This window comes from Archocentrus centrarchus, chromosome 17 (genome assembly GCF_007364275.1).
Source record: "Archocentrus centrarchus isolate MPI-CPG fArcCen1 chromosome 17, fArcCen1, whole genome shotgun sequence".
NCBI classification, from domain to species: domain Eukaryota; kingdom Metazoa; phylum Chordata; class Actinopteri; order Cichliformes; family Cichlidae; genus Archocentrus; species Archocentrus centrarchus.
Genome location: NC_044362.1, coordinates 5,751,802 through 5,769,291, shown reverse-complemented (window position 1 = coordinate 5,769,291; position 17,490 = coordinate 5,751,802). Strand labels below are relative to the sequence as shown.

Genomic DNA, 17,490 nt, shown 5'->3' with positions numbered 1-17,490 from the left:
CAGCTAGAAAACTCTGGATTATCTCCAGTCTAGCTGTGGGCTGTGGGCCTCAGCCAACTTCCCACCCCAGATTTCATCCACTGTATTCCACAAAACACTCAGACTTTACAAACTTCTTTCTCGTTTCAGCAGAAACTTTAAAAACGTGACCTCCTTAACAAGGTTTTTTTCTACCATGTTGATTTCTCTTCCTGGATAGGGAAGCGATACTCAGGAACACTTTTATAAGTTCCCTGTTAAATCTTTTTTTTAATTATTTTTTTTAGAATGGACTAGTACATTTACTGCACAATGCTAATGGCAACAGCCAGCTACACAAGACTACAACAAATGCAAAGATGATTTGCACTTGGACAGCTGCTAAGTTGTCCTTTTCTTTTCTATCTCTGCATGGCAGAAAAAATGATGCTGAAAACCTAAAACACATGATCTGCATCTGGATTAAAAAAAAAAAAGCACATGTAAATGAATGAGCTGCACAATGCTATCAGAAAGTGCAGACCAAATCTAATCTAATGGCTCTCAGTGAGCTGAAGATGTCATACGTTCAGCTTTAGGCCAAATCAGCCTGGTGAGTTACTTGACTGCCTCGTCCTCTAACCCAGCTATAGATGTAAATGCTGCAGATTTCTTCATACCAAAAGAAATCGATAGGCGTATGGTTTTCTGCTCAAGTGACTGTTGGTTATCAATCACTAGTGGTGGCACACGCCCCTGCCAGTACTCACCTTATAAACGGTTGTTTATTCTCTCTTTAACATTAGGGATATACCTCAGATTGTTAACTTGGGGTTGGTGAGGTTGTTCCGACTTTCCAAGTTGAAAATCCAAGTTGAGGGGGTGTTGCAGGCAAAAATCCTGACTGAGAACTCCGAAATTCCAACTTCCAGTTTCAACTGGAACACAGTAAAAGCACCCAGTCCTTAGACACAATATAGGCTCTATCAGTTGAGTGGAGGAAAAACAGGATGCACTACCTCCAAAAATTACTTTGAATATTTAAGTTACACCTGTGTGCAGGTGGCACACTTTACCTCACATGAAACTTCACAGCTATGTGCACCACAATCAAAACTCATTGTCCATATAGCTGGAGGCTGTGTGATGTCATACACATGTCTGCCAACCGAATTTGCATGTGGAGATCTAAACATTATTCAGGGGGGAAAAAAACAAGCATTTATATGCATGAAATGAAAGCCTTGTTATTAGATGTCATTAATTAGGTCATATATCACGGTGCAGATTGCATGTTAATGAATAATAACATTTTGATCCATCCAACTGTTAAAAGTTTGTACAATTGCCTTTGTTTAATTGATGAGTTGTATAGGAAGTCAGGTTGGTGCTTCCCACCCTGTAGTTGCTTATATTCTCTGCAGGAATCAAACTTTAGGTTGCTGTTTTTTTTTTCTTTTTTTTATTGTTTTTAAAGCCTTTTTTTCCTCTCAGCAGTATGACATTTTACCGTATCCGTCTCATACTCCTCATTTTCTTTATACTATAATGAATACAAACGTTTACTCCAACCACTGTCGACTGACACCAGTAAAACATTTTTGAGACAGTGTACATGTGCATATTCAAGTGAGTTCATGCTGTAGGTCAAAGGTAAGAGGGATGTTTGTTAGAAGGGCGTGATGTGTTAATCAATGCAGGAAAGAGGCATGATTTACTTAGGCCTGGCACCTACAAACTTAGTCATCTGAAACCCTCAGTAGGTGTATTGTCTCATGCGTGTGACAGAGAGTGTGTAGAAATGCGTTAATGGATCTGTGGTTAACCCGATGGCTATAATGAATGCATGGCTGATGGCCGATCAGAAACAGGCTCATCCAGCTCTGGGTGGGATAGGCTCCAGCTTTGGCATGTGAGAGGCACTGACATCCACAATGCTGTTAAAGCACAGAAACTAGCACTGAAGGAAACATGGCTGTGGAGAAGGTTTTAGCACTGAGTCTTTTGCTTTTAGGTTGTACAGCATGCATGGGCAAAGTACCACCCGGGGGCTGGAATAAGTCTGCGGACCATCTGAATCTGGCCCTAAATGTCCTAAAAAAAAAAAAAAAAAAAAAGAGAGTAGTATCTCCATTTGGAGTCTGAAACAGTGTAGTTCATCTGTTGAACCATGGAATGAGTTTCACAGCAGCACCCTGATGAGCTTTCCTTTAGGGAAAGAGGAGACTGGAAGGGCTGGTACTAGCTGAACAGCAGTGACTGAACTTTCAAAATAAAAGCATGAGGAATGCCCAATAGTTTATTGATCACGTTGTTGTCTCAGACAGAAAGAAAAGGCTAATAAATTCTAAAATGTGCTTGGCAGCCAGTAATATACCATGGAAGCCAACCCAAGTACATTATATGTGTGGGAAATACTGCATATATACAAAAATGTGTTCATAAATAATAAATACTACCTGAGCTTTTTCAGGGATGCTGTGATGGAATTAATATTTGAATAAGCTACACATCGTCACCCTTCTACTTTTTTTTCAGGTTTTTCAGAAAACACAAAAAACTGACACAAATATTAAAAATAACATTTTCATAAGAAAATTACTTAGGCCATTATTTTAAGAGGGCGACGACATGTAACACCAGTCTCATTCAGGTACACGGGGCAGAACAGAAAATCATTTCATTCTTATTCATGAATATGACCTTGTATATTTTCATTATTATCTTTGAACATTTATTTTATCCATTCACTGATACTGGCATGTATAAATATAAAGCATTGCACACTGATGCTGATTGTATAGCAGACTGACACACAAAAGTCAACATTTTCTAACTTCTGGAACAATGACACAGGCTTATGTTAAAGTAATCTGTCATGTCTACTAAGACTGATGGATTTCAACACATCTTTCTATTTGGTTGCTTGGTGTGCGGTCCCTACTTCCACTCCCTCCTACAGCCTAACAAGCAGAATATAGTAAGTAGTCCTTGTGTCTGATGCTAGGCATTTTGCAGATGTCAGTGCATTTATCACTCCGGATATCTGCTGAAAATACTCGATAGCAGGTAGTTTCTAGCAGTAATCACACTTTTTAATGCTTCTTTTTTCTGTGCTCTTGGATGCTTTTAAGAGTTTACAGAATTTTTTTTTTCTACTGCTGCACAGACTTATTCACATAGTACTTGGATAATCATACAAATAATTTCAAAACCGAATATATGCACATAAGCTGGTCCTTTTGTGAATTGTTTGTCCCTGTTATTCTTATACTACCTTACAGCATGGCATAGAATGACCATTTTCTTCTTATCTTCAGTTTCCCCCCATGTTTGGTTGTTTTCATTTAAAGATCAGATGGAGTATATGGAAAATATGTCTGCCCTGCTGAGCTCACTTCCTCAATGCTTACTGGATTACTACTTCCATTTCCATCTCTGAATAGACTGAATTCCTCTCATCAAACTTCAGAGTTTATCACTGTATAAATGTTATCTATCATAACTGCCCTATATTGTAGAATGCAGTAGAATGCCAGTGTTGGTTATACATATTTTGATTTACTTTTGGCTAAAATCAACTCTGTTTGACATGAGCATTTTAGCCGGTGAAGTAATTTGGCTAGCTACCTTCAGTCGGATATAATTTTACTAGCAATATTGTTAGCAAGCAAGGTACAATTAGTTGGCTAGCTGTAACCTAGCTTAATCAGTTTGTAGCATTAGCAAAAGTAATTTCAAAATGGACAGTTGGATTACCAGATCTATCCTGAGGTCTGGATGAATTAGATGATCATATCCACTCAAGATGGCATTTTGCTACATGAGCTCAATTGTAAGACATGGTAGCTATTGCTAAGATGCCAGCTAACATTAGAGAGAAAGCGGCTCAAATCTGGGATCAGGTTTTAACCACAAAGCCAGACGATCCCCTCAAGAATCAGATGTCCTTCTGGTGTTGACCATAGTTTCCCCCTGATGGTCAATTTTCTATATCAGTGTTAATCTGCTAATGCTCACAAATTGGTTGCTACTTCATGTTGCAGCTATACTGCATGTTGCAGCAAATACTGTCTAAAGACACATCAGTGTTTGTTTTGTTGTTTGTACATGGAGTTCATTGTCAAGTTTGTGTCAGTCTGTTGCCAATTTTTTATTGATATTAGTGTTTAGTGGATTTATTTTTTAGCTACTACCTAGTGTTGTTTACTTGCCCACTCTTCTGGGAGCAGAAGAGCGGTATTAAAGCAGTGCACTTGAGCCGCCATGAGCATCACATTCTTTGGTTTTTCACACAAAGTTCGTCACACAGAACACACAGCGTATCTTAATATTTATTTGCTTTTGGAGCTATGCTCAAGTGGCTGCTAAAGGATCTGCAGTTTCTGGAACATCTGCACAGGCTTTAAAGGGACAGTGTGTAAAATCTCACCATAGCTGTCAGACTGTAAATTGCAGCCATCTGAATTCTGTTTTCTTATTCCTCCCAATTCAATGCATAATCCTATCTATGATGGCCACTGTAGGACAAACACGGTTTAGTCAGCTAAGAGTGAGAGATCAAAAACATTAAATTCAGACTGCACCCCATAACAGCCACGGCCAGCCGGCATGTTTCTACTGCTGTTTATGTATAAAGCATTTCTTAGACATTATATATTGATATATATATATTTGAATAATATCAACTCTTAAATAAATCAGGAATAAAAAAGCAATATGTGTTAAATAAATGTTTTGCGGTAGTTTACGTTCTTACTCCCGAGTTACCTCAAAAGCATTCAAGTGTAGTGAGTGTAGGTTGTCAATATGCTGGCTGTCCATGCCTAATTTCTTTGGAGGAGTTTGTAAAGCTTTGTGAAAGGAGTCTGATATGAGTCGATGAGTCAGTGAAGCTCACTGCTGTTTGATGACAGTGATACTGTTGTTGAGGATATCCTGAAATTTGCTGTCGGTAAGTGTTGCTGTTTTTGTCGCTGTTAGCTGCTGTTAGCCGCCATTAGTGAAACTTTTTTTGACGTGGATCTGACATTGTTGGACTTGGTCACCTAGCAAATAACCTTTCATATGATGTGAGAATTAATCAACCTTTTATTAGAGGGAAAGTGCGATTTTGAGATACTCGAGCCTAGCATAATGTTAGCTTTTAACCTGCTGTTGTTGTTTAGTCGGCTCATTGTCAGCTCTACAGAGACAGGAGAGGTGCATGTCTAATTTGCTGACAACAAGTAATTGCAGTCATATTGCGATTAAATAAGCATATTTATGCATGTTTTTATGTGTAAGCGCCGTGACTTCAGTTCAGGTTTGAAAAGAGCTTTAAATTAAAAGTAACTTATAAGGTGGACTACAGATGTGGCTGGTCTCTACCCACAGACATAAAACACAGTTAGGCAGAATGCTAATGTCCATCTGTATCAAGATGGCAACACGGCGGCTTCCACAAGCCTACTGCTTTGTACTTTTAAAGGAGTAATTAGATGTTTTTGAAAATGCATCAATTTGTTGGAAGGTGTAATTACATACTAATCAGTGTATATTTATGAGCACTGTATTTTTTCTATTAAATAACCTCAAAAAATGACAATGTTTTTAGCCACGCAGGCTGTCGCTTATTCACAACACAAGGCGGCAGCTGCCGGAAGCTTCAGTTATGGGAACAACTTTGACAGTACTTTACACAAACTGATCATGTTGTATTTTATTTTATTTTTTTCTTCTTCTTCTGTATTTTGCTGTATACTGTCAGAAATACCTGGCTCGTGTTGTAATCTCATCACTGGCCAATCTATGACTTCAAGCTGACTTTTGACGTCCAGCTGTAGAAGCATTTTTCTGTTTGTTTGTTTGCATATTTATTTATTTATGTTCACAAGAAAATAAAAGGATATGTTGAATTTAATATTAAAATAGGTTGGAGAACCATTTTTGCCGCTTGCTTTAAGTGCTGGATGTAATATTATGTGTCCGAACAGCATCTCTTCCTCTGTCTTCACTGTGTTGCATTGCAGATGAAAGTGTTACTTTTAACCTGGCTTTTAAACCAATTACACTGAAGTGAGTTCCAAGTTTAATCCATTTCTGATATCTGGCAAAATTTCAAGGCAAGTGAAGTTGTTGCTTTGCAGCAGCTTGAGGTCAAATATGCTTCAAGTAGCAGTTTTGGTGGACTTTGTTGTATACGGATCCATTGAAAAGCTTGTGCATAAAATGCAGGCTTGTACAAGCTGCTCTATAAATGAACTGGTATGCCAATTAAAAGCATTACAGTACTATAACTCTGATCTTGTTTGTGTGTAACATCAGATGAAAAACCTGGAGGTGTGGACAGGAAAGGAGAAAAGAGAGGTATCATCACGCAGCCACATGCATGAAGCTGTGCTGTGCTGCAGTGTGGGTCAGACTGAAGCCCTTTGTGGTCTATCAGAGCATGTGTTTATTTGATTAACACACTGAAATCCTGAAAATGTGCTTTTATAACTAAAGTGCTGATCGTGCAGTTGGTGCTCTTTTATAGAGATTTGGCCTAATTTTGTGCCTGTGCTTGACAATTAAAGCTTGTAATAAACTTGAACACTGTAGTGCTCGGGTTTATTACAGTGAACTTGTAGATATTTAAGAAGGTGGTGTAAATCCTGTGTTTTGTGTTTATTTACATATGAATATAACAAAGAAGTGTGCTCATTCCTTGAAGGAGACTGTAAGAGGAGTATAGCATGAGAGTTGACTTGCTGTAGATACATTTCCTAATTCCTCCATGATATGCCCATGCAGGCCTGCTGTGTGGTGATGTCTGATAACAGAGTGAATCTGAGCATGGCCTTTCCCATTATAGTTCCCATAGTTTTTCACGAGTGGTGATTATCATCATCTACTCCAGAAACCTCTCCAAAGAACGTGGGCTTGAAGCTTCGAGAGGCTCTAAAGCAGCAGGTGGCCATCATCCATGAACGCCTGGAGGCCAAGAAACTCGCCAAGCTGGCTCTGGCTGAAGTCCGGGAGCTCCTAGCCAAAGAGGAGGAGGAGAAAGAGCTGGAGCTGGGGAGGAAGGAAATGTTAGCCAAGGTGAAGGAGAGAGTGGCCACAAGGCTGAAGGAGGAAGAGGACAAGCTGGAGAGAGAGGAGATGGAGAAGGCTCTGGAGAAGCTACGAAAGGAAAAGGCAAAAGAGTTGGATGAGAAAGTGGAAGAAGAAAAGGGAGGGGAGAAGAGACTGAAGAAAGGAGGGGAGAAAGAGGACAAGTCTGAGAAAAAGGGGGAGGGGAAGAAAGAGGAGGAGGACAGGGAGAGGAGCAAAGAATCTGGCAATGAAAAAAGAAAGAAAAGTAAAGCTGAGAAATCTGAAAAAGGAGGAAACAAGTGAAGTTAGAGGTGATGACATTATTGATCCCAAAGATCACATGATACTGACAGAATATCTCCGAGTGCACATATCAAACGCGGACTGAAGGTTGGAGCCAAATCATAACGAACCTCTTTATTCTAGTTATTATTTTAGTTGTTCTTTAATCAGGCTTCTCCTTATTGCAGAGGGCTTTTGCTTCATTTCTCAGATTTAGGTTACAAAAAAATTTGTATTCTCAAATTCCAGTACATCAATCTGCCGACTTACTGAGCCATGCGGTGAAGCTGAGGCTAAAAACAACACGCTAACAGTGTCTCTTTAGTAGTTTAATAGAACAAAAGAACAGCTGTTCTGCTTGGAAGGAAAAATTCCTCTTCAATTATGTTTATTTTGAATGATTAAATATGTACTGTGTAGTAATTACTCCATGTTCTGGTGTAAGCTCCTTCTGTGCTCCTCTAACAAGCAAAAACAAAAGAGCAGCGAGCTAAAACCATACCATCATGCAGCATAGCACAGCTACAGTGTTTTTTCTCCAGTGTTGTTGTCATTGTAGTATAAGGATGAGACAAAAGTGGGGTGACTGAAAAGTAATACAGACATGCGAAATATTTAACTCCAGAAACACTGCAGTATTCTCTAAAGCAGTCTTTTGTGTGTGTGTGTGTGTGTGTGTGTGTGTGTGTGTGTGTGTGTGTGTGATGTACTGCGTATATTTAAGTTAGATTGCATCATTGAATTGCTGACTTTGACTGAACTTTGAGGGGTTTGTGTTTAACTCTGACAAACATGTTACTTTCTTTTGTCAATAAAGTAAGTTTTAAAGAAAATCCATCTGTGGCTTTATCAGAGGTCAAAGGACAAGAAGTCTTCCTGAGGAAAAGTGTACAGAACACCTTTAAAAAAAAAAAGGACTAATCTGGACCTCCAGCTTCATCTACAGTGTTTTGTGTGTTTTCCATGTAGCAATATAGTTTTTTTTTTTTTCAACATTGGTAAAGGTGCAGGCGTTTCTAAAATGTTGTTCTTTGCAAATATAACACATTAACAGTAGGCTGTAAATAAATAATGGATGTAGCTTTAAAAGTGAAACCACTGCGTAAGTGCCTTAAACCTGCTTTCTTTCTGATGTCCAGCAGGGTGTGAGTCCTCTGGTTCCAAAAAAGTCCAGTTGTGTAAGAAGTCTATGAAAACTACCTTCTGCTCCCTTGATTAGTTACCTTGTTAAACACTTTCCTGAGTTGTGGTCCTAACCTTTAGTTTCTTATTTAATAAAACATGATGGTCATTTTTTAAAATTATGGTGTCAAATTAGAGTCGAGGATAAAGCGAGCATGCTTTTTTTTATATATACGCCAAAGAAATGGTTATTATTGTATATTTTGTCTTTAAGATGATCTGATTACATCTGATTAAAGTCAGCAAAGGAAGCCCAAACCTTTTCCACAGTTGGCTCAAAGTGTTTGATGTCAGTGATGTTTCCAGTGTTCTGGCTACAATGGTGCCCTAATAGATGCATCTGTGTGTTTGACACATAAATGTCCATAACTGTACTTTACCCCTAGTGTTTTACACAGCGGTAATTTAAAGTATGTGCTAATTTAAGGGGTACACAGACATACAGTACATGTCCTGTGATTACACTGTACACATACATCTGCTTCCTGCAAACAACATGTGCATCACCCCACATAGGACTGAAAGAGAAAGATGTTGTCGTCAGTTCCCGCAGCCAAGAGGCCGCTGCCCCAGGGGAGACTGCTGAACCTGAACCTGAACCCACACAAGAAGGTAACACACATGTTCAGCACACATTCACATGCAAAAAACATGCTAGTAGTAGATAATGAGGGAACACGTGTGTTCACGGCTGGTTATATACTGCTCAAAAAAATTAAAGGAACACTTTTTAATCAAAGTCCAGCATCAGTAAAGTATCAGAGGGGGTTGTTAATCGGTTTCTGCTGCTTTGGAATGGTTTTACAGGTGGAGGACACTCACTGGTTTTGCATTTGGCTAGGGTCAGAGTCACTGCTGGTAGTATGAGGCGATACAGCAAAGCTTCAGGCAATGGCACATTAATACATGCCATTGCCTGAAGTTTTGCTGTGTCTCTCAGGAGCATGGAGGAGATTACAGGAGACAGGCTAGGAGAGCTGGACAGGGCTGTAGAAGGTCCTTAACCCATCAGCAGGACCGTATCTGCTCCTTTGTGCAGCGAGGAACAAGATGAGAACTAAAAAATGACCTCCAGCAGCCACTGGTGTGAAAGTCTCCGACCAAACAATCAGAAACAGACTTCATGAGGGTGGTCTGAGGGCCTGATGTCCTCTATTGGGCCCTGTGCTCACTGCCCGGCACCGTGGAGCCTGATTGGCATTTACCATAGAATACCAGAACTGGCAGGTCCACCACTGCTTCTCTGTTTTCCCCATTGGGATCTGATGTGTTTCCAAACTGTTCCTTTACGTTTTTTGAACAGTGCATTTATCCACAGCAGTATGGCAGCATGTGTGCTGGAAGATTAAATTCTTGTGTGTTCTGTGAACACAGTAAGAATAACACAACTTAAGTAAAAAAAAAAAAAAATTAACTTAGATTTTTTAAAATTAATCTGGTTAAATGAGCAAAGGTTTGTCATTTACATTAAAATGAGAGTCCTTAAACAGCTTCAAAAGTCTAAAGATACATTTAGTAATTAAAGGATACACTTTGAGGCCATGTTAATCCACACTGAGTGCACAAAATGCTATTGCAAGTGCAATTAATTTGCATCTACCTGTGGCTGCTGATGGGCACCTTACATAAAAACTGATAGTCAGTCTCTGCCTTTTGATGCACACATGTACTTTTATTTCCTCAGCTGTTGTTGAGCCGGACCCTGTCCCTGTGGAAAATGTGATTGAAGCTTCTGTGGCAGGGGACACTGCTGCACCACCGCCAGGTATGCCATTGTGCATGTGTGTCCAAGGGACAACAATGATAACAATGGAGATGATCAGTGTAGGCAGATAATTAGATGACTTGACATTAAATATCACTCTACTGTAACAGCAGTTGATCCGATGTAAAAACTCAAAAAACTGCCAAATCAAACATGCAGAGCTACCCACTGTGGCAACCTCGGGTGAATAATGGATTAAAAGCAAAAGTAGCTTTTTCTTCTTTTTGTAGAGGAAAAAATAATGATCATGATCAGTATTGCAGAGCTTGCAGGCATCAGCATTTATTAGTGCAAATTTCCAGTGAGCTACTGTCAGTGATGACAGACTACCTCATTTGAAATGTAAATCTGTGGCCACCAGGTAGCAGAAGCAGCATTATAGTGCAGTAGCAGTGGCACAGCGTGTGTGTGTGTGTGTGTGTGTGTGTGTGTGTGTGTGTGTGTGTGTGTGTGTGTGTGTGTGTGTGTGTACATAAACTGGAAGTCATACAACTCTCTGTTGTCCCTCCTCTAGAGCCTGAACCCGAGGTAGCAGCTGAGTCTGAGGTGGTTGCCTCTGAGCCTGAACCAGAGGCTGAGCCTGAACCTGAGGCGACTCCTGAGGTTGGTACAGACGAGGTTATATATGACAAAACCTTCAGTGTAACTGTGTTTAGTTGCAGGCTGCTACTTTTGCACACTTTCACTCTTGTCCCTGCTTGAAGTTCAGAAGCTTTAACTTAAATTAAAGTGCAAACCTGCTGATGACACTTTGGTGGTGTATTGATTTTTCCAGGTGATTGAGGAGGATCCAGAGGTGCTGGAGGAGGAGCCTGCTGCAGAAGAGGAGGATGCACCTGTTGAGGAGATGGTTCGTAGTTTTCATTAGTGTGTATTGCATAAAGTCTTACTGGTTTCATACTCACTGTACTACACTAGCATTCAGATTTGTTCTTGTCTCTGTGTGAGAAGGAATAGAAGTGGCAGAAAGGGGTCGTATCTTCAGTTTAGGAATTTAAAAAGGAATAAATTAATAAATAATAATCCTTTACTGTAGTTAATAAAAATTTACTGAAATGATAATTACTATTATTAATTGTTGTATATAAACTACCTCTGAAGATTAGTTGTTCATAAAACTGAGTATATGGTTCATAATAATAGTGCACTTATAAACCTTATTAGTAGGGTGGTTGGATTCTTTTTAGAACCTCTGTGTTGATTTAGGTTGCTCCATCTGAAGAAGAGGCAGCTGCTGAGGAGATGATGGGAGATCAGGCTGCAGAGGAGGCTGAAGAACCAGCAACAGAAGCAGAGGAGGCTGTGGAGGAAGCTACAGCAGAGGTGGAAGAGTCTTTTGGTGATGCGGTGGAGGAGGCTGAGGAGGAGGAGGCTGAGGAGGAGGTGGCTGAGGAGGAGGTGGCTGAGGAGGAAGTGGCTGAGGAGGAAGTGGCTGAGGAGACTGTAGAAGATGAGAGTGCTCCTACAGAAGAAACTATTGAGGACCCAGCTGAGCAAGAGGAGGCTGCTCCTGCAGAGGAAACTGAAGAGGATGCAGGTCCTTTGGAAGAAGCTGTCGAGGAGATAGCAGCAGAAGAGGAGGAGGAGGAGGCTGCTCCTTCAGAGGAGCCTGCTGATGAGGAAGTAGCTACAGAAGAATCTGATGAGGCTGAGGCTGTAGCAGAAGAAATGGAGGCAGAACCTGCAGACGAAGCTGCTGAGGAACCAGATGTAGAACAGGAGGAAGCTACTTTAGAAGAAGCTGTTGAAGAGCAAGCTGAAGTGGAGGAAGCTCCTACAGAAGAGGCAGCAGAAGAGACCACAGAGGAAACTCCAGAGGAAGAAATAATGGAGGAGGAAACAGCACCAGGTAAGACTGAAGGATATGAATAAAAGAGGTAATATACACTGATTTTTACTCCAGTGTGAGTGCTAGAAAGGTGAGAGGTGTAAAGGGCACCTTATTCACTTCAGTAATGCACATTTTCTGTCAGGCATCCAAAGGTCGGCTACAAATGTGTACAAAAGAGTGACAACTGCTCCACAGATACAGAGAGGCACCAGTGTGATTTAGATTGAGAGTAAAAATGTGTGTGCGTGTGTGTGTGTGTGTGTGTGTGTGTGTGTGTGTGCGTGTGCGTGCGTGCGCGCACTGTTGATCAAATAGCACATGGCATACAACACCCAGCATCCAGTCTACTCGTTAATAGTATTAGATGGTGATTAGAATTTCTTTAAAATGCCAGGTCTACAGCAGTGCTGCTTGTTCAGTCAGACAGCATCTGTGATGGTTTGCTGGCCGTTAGCGCATGAAGTATGTGGAATCGCTGTGAGGGCCTCATTAATGCTGAACAGGCTTTGGAGGAATGTATGCTGCAGTGGCTTTTTCAGAGAAAGCCTTGCTTTTTTTCAGCAAGACTATCCCAAAATACCAAGTTCATTATATATTAAATATTACTGTACTATGGCTGTATATTAAAAGAGTCTGGGTGCTACACAAGTTCATGTGAATTGCAATTTTGTTTCCTAAAATTCAGCAATCACGTATTTGTCAGTGTGCTAACAGTCTGCTCAGGCTCAGTAAAAGAGAACTGTCTCTGGGATTTAGTTTATGTCAGACGCTGCCCAGTGGAAATATTGATTGGTCATCAAGGTTGCTTGCAACAAATCAATTTCCATAGCTTCCACTCCTGCCTGAGCCTGTCTCCCTGTCCACTCAGCACTGATAACTGAGCCATCCGGACAGATGAAAGTTCAGAAAGCTCACTAAAAATATCTGACTGTGGTTCACACACAGTAGCATGCTAGCAGGCCAATAGCATTGTTCAGCGGAATAACACTTGCTCTTGTGATAATATCCTGAAGTGTTACAAGTGTGTTACTATTAGCACTAGCACAGTGAAGTGCTACTGCTAGTATGCTAGTGCTAGAGATGATGAGGATGTTTGTGTGTACAGTTGTTGTAGCCACAATTATTTCCATTTTTCTGGAGCCTAACATTGTTTACATTTTTTTTTTTTTTTTTTTTGCAGAGGCAGAGGAAGAAGAGGTTGAGGAGGAAGCAGAAGAAGCAGAAGATGGTAAGTATATACACACTTCATGTCTTAAACCTGACGTGCTGTGCCTTTAGTGGGGTGAAGCTTGGTGTTGCTGTCTGTTGTTTTTCTGGGCTTTCTTCAGCATTTGTGTTTCTCTTTGTGCAGCAGCAGAGTTTGTTGAGACAGAGGCACAGATGAAGGATGAGCCTACAGGTAATCACTTTTCAACCAGTTCCATGCTCAGAATAATTGTTTTGTAAATTTAAAAATTTGCTTCCTCTCTGACTGACTCGGTGCAAACCACTCTTTGTTACCACAACATCACAACATCAGTGCAGCGAATACTGCCTGGTAACCGTGCAGTTTTTTTAGGCTTTGTGGGGAGGGTGTGTGTGTGTGTGTGAGAGACTGTTCCACATAGAGCTGATAAAGATGTGTTACCTTACTTACAGACGTCTGTGAGTTTTCCTGTTTTTAGCTTTGATTAACAAAAATCAATCTTGTGTCTAAGTAAATGAATAAAAAGTGGTTAAAAATATTTTCATAACATTCCTGGTGAAGGCTAAAGGCTGTTTCAGGTCATCAAAATGTTTTGTATGCAAGGAAAAAGCCTCTTCATGAGCCACTATTTTCTGCTTGTTTATTAGTGAATTGGGAGTTGGTAACCTGCACAGCTGTGAAGGCTCCATAGCTAATAAATGATGTATACTTATTTTGATATGAAGTATAAACCCTCCTCCTGCTTTTGCTTCCACAGAAACGTAGAGGCCACATCGGTCACCGTTGTGACGGAGCAGGGACCCACTGACGCTGCATCAGCACCATCTGAGCATGCTCAGAATGATGATGCACCTCTCCACCTCCAGAGAAATGATTGAGTTGTCACGCCAACACTCGCCCCTCTCCCTCCATTTTCATGCCTCCCTTTAAATTTCCCTTTTAGTGTACATGTGTGAGATGATGGATGAATTGTTTACTAATGTGGTACTCCTTGGTTACCATTGTTGTGTTTTCTTTGAAGTTTTGGCTTGTCATTCTTTTTTTTTTTTCCCTTCTCTGAACAGAGAAAGCTTTTTTTCTATTTCTCTTCAGGGTGTTTCAGTTCTGTGTGTTTGGGGAACTTTTCCAGTCCCTGTGAAGTATGGGTGTGTGTTGCACAGCCAGTTTACCAGCGTCTTGTACCTCTTAAGAACTGTGGTGTCGAGCCAGTCCAGAACTTCAGAGTGGTGTCATTTGGCTTCCTGGAGCTAACCAATTGCCAAAAAAGAGAGTTTCATTCCAGTCTAGAGGACTGCGAGAGCTGCAGGTTCAGAAGCTTCACGCTTTAAACTCCTGGAGCAACAAAATCAAACTCTGAACTCTGCAGACTGTCTCAAGGCCACAGAAGCTTCTGTTCTTCGAATCAAATGAGGTGTGCCCCTCTCTTCACAGAATCACTGTAACATGGAGAGAAGCTTTTTTTAAGATTCTATGCAAAGGTGTTGACGTCTGTCACCACCCACCTCCCCTCCCCCCTCCTCCTTAGCTTCAGGTAAATTTACCACTCAGTGTGTGTCGACTCCAGGATGAGCCATATGCTAGCACATGGACTGTGTGTGTGTGTGTGTGTGTTTGTGATGAATGAGTTCTTATGTGCTGACAAATCTTCTGCTTATCATTCTTTTCCTGTGAGCTTTAGTTTAGCTTTGGAGGCTGTGCTTTATTGTGTCATTACAGGAGTCTGTGTGTGTGTGTGTGTGTGTGTGTGTGTGTGTGTGTGTGTGTGTGTGTGTGTGTGTGTGTGTGTGTGTGTGTGTGTCTGTAGATTCCTAGCTGAATTTTTTTTTTGTTTGTTTTCTGGATTTTTATTAGACTTAAGCTTCAGCTTGTTGAACTGTGATGTAGATGAGGACAGCACGGACAGTCCAAACACACCAGCCACAGACGGGTCCGTTTAAGCAGCCTGGCAGGATAGAAACAGTTTAACCCCGTTTGATCTACACTCCACTTTTAGAAAAGTGGCTCATGGAGGGTTAAACACATTTTATACGGTCCTGTGGAAGTCCAGCCTTTAGCTGCTGCGAGTCAAACCCACTGCCTCTCTATAGGGAAACCTCCACCAATCGCCATTCCCTTTTCCTTTGTAACGTCACTCTTGATGTTTTATATTTTAATGTTGATACAGAGCCTAACACCACCCTATCACACACGTTTCAGAAAGAAAGCCAAATTAGAGCACTAGCATCTTATTTTGAAGGCCAGATCTGCAGGCAAACATCCTTCCTGTTTCCCTCCTGTAAGTGTACAGCACCTTGTATTGGATGGGATTGAAGCTTCACACTAAGATGATGGGATACTGGCAGTAAACACTGCTGTAGAATTCAGTGCAACACTACATTTGGTGGGATGTGTTTCTCACTTGGCCTCTGTAGTCCTCATATACTGTAACTACCACCTTGTTTGTTAGGGATGCGACACATTCCAGTGGTGTGCAGTACCTGTGTGAATAAGTGTTGTCTTATTTTTATTTCTCCTGTAACACTAGCCGGTGTTTTCTACTCGCCAACAGTTTGTGAGTCAATGTGAACTGTACCTTTTTAACATTGAAAAGTACAATCTTTACTGAGAGCTTCTAGATTTTTTAATAGAAATGTTTTTTTGTTTTTTTTTAAAGAATTTGGAGAGATGAAAGGAATTGAATTTTCAGAAGATGCTTTGCAGTGTTTTTTACTAAGCAGACAAACTTTATCCTGTAAAAGCACAAACAGAAGAGCAATAGCAGAGCAACCCAGTGAAACACTGTTCAGCTTTTTTAGCACTAATGTTAGATCAGACATCATGTTCACGTCGCAGGGGGGGGGTTGTGGTGCGCAGGCAGCTCTGTTTCCAGGCAGAGGAGAGGCCGGTCGTAATTAGCAGCATGCAGGGAAATGTGAAAGAGGACTGGGACAGAGGAATAGAGGGGAAAACCGGCCATCTCTTTGCTTCACAGGGCTGTCTTTCAGTCATAACCCATAACCTGTGCTGATTAAATTATTGTAAAGTACTGATGGATTGTTTCACGGGGATTTGAAGTGGTACAAGTTTTCTGAAAAAGGTCTGTTCTGGGAGCTACAATAAAAGATTTGGGACAATACGGCAGTGACTGTTTATTTTTGTTGGCCTATCACAGCTCACTTTACTTGACATCACGAGAACTGCTCAGCCTGTGAAGACTGGAGCTTTAATCACATTTCAGAAAACATTTTAATTTAACATTAGAGAATACTCATTACAGAAATGACATCAGTATTCTCTTCTGTTCGAACATCTCTGTATATTTAGACCAGCAGGTGGAGATGGTGATGAAGGCTAAGTTATAAGCTAAGGCTACAGCAAGCTCATTTGGCAAGCTGTGTCCATAAGTCTGCTAATTAGCACTAAATAACAGACTAATAAATACTAAAACTAGTAGAATAATAAAATACTGTTATTTTCACCAAAACTGAAAAACTTCTTGGACACACAGCAGAAAATTCCAGTCAAATGCTCCAAAAGCACTAACAGCACCAACATGGTGGAGGGGTCCAGGTCACACCCCCAACCACCACCATGATAGATCAGGAAAAGAAGATATTGTGAGAGTGAGGAATAGAATAATATCAAACATATCTATTTGATAAAAGTGTCACATTGGAATAGCGGGGAACTTTTATACCAAAACTGGCCACAGTGTGTCACCATATCTCTGCTTACTGACCCAGAAATGTGGTAAACACTGTGTATAAATACACTGTGTGCTTTCAAGTTAATGTATAGGATTTACCCAGTGAAAGATTCAAAGTGGATATATAAATGTGACTTCTGTGAGGTGTAAAATACTTTATTTTTATTGTGTAACTGTGGTAACAAGAGGAATGAGCATATAATATTTTTTTCTGTCGAGATCAACTGAATTGAACTGAATGAGGAAGTTCAGGAAAGTATTCAAAAGAAGTGGTTGGCATAAACGTGGGATTGTCAGGGAGATAAAGAAAGTAGACAGGACTAATGGGAGGCTACAGCAAAGAGAGCTGGCAAAGGCAAATGCTTGCAGTGAGTTGTATGTGAGGCTGGACACTAAGGAAGGAGAAAAGGACTTGCATTGATTGGCTAAACAGAAAGACTGAGCTGGAAAGGATGAGCAGCAGGTTGGGGTGGTTATGGACAGAGATGGAAACGTACTAATGAGTGAAGAGACTGAGAAGATGGAAGGGATGAAGATAGTGG

At 40.7% G+C, this 17,490-nt stretch overlaps 1 protein-coding gene across 4 annotated transcripts in view; it reads left to right on the top strand.

Moving 5' to 3' along the window:
• The window catches only part of asph (aspartate beta-hydroxylase), a 35,940-nt gene extending 21,640 nt beyond the window's left edge, over window positions 1–14,300 (top strand). For 3 of the 4 annotated variants that reach the window (XM_030751127.1, XM_030751124.1, XM_030751126.1), the window contains 8 exons: window positions 8,998–9,093; window positions 10,166–10,246; window positions 10,761–10,849; window positions 11,022–11,096; window positions 11,453–12,095; window positions 13,258–13,305; window positions 13,429–13,476; window positions 14,021–14,300. In XM_030751127.1, the coding sequence (XP_030606987.1) occupies window positions 8,998–9,093; window positions 10,166–10,246; window positions 10,761–10,849; window positions 11,022–11,096; window positions 11,453–12,095; window positions 13,258–13,305; window positions 13,429–13,476; window positions 14,021–14,028 (1,088 nt within the window). In that variant the 3' untranslated portion in view covers window positions 14,029–14,300. The remainder of the gene's footprint in view (window positions 1–8,997; window positions 9,094–10,165; window positions 10,247–10,760; window positions 10,850–11,021; window positions 11,097–11,452; window positions 12,096–13,257; window positions 13,306–13,428; window positions 13,477–14,020) is intronic. The other variant, XM_030751125.1, reaches the window with a different exon arrangement.
• The last annotated feature ends 3,190 nt before the right edge of the window (window positions 14,301–17,490 follow it).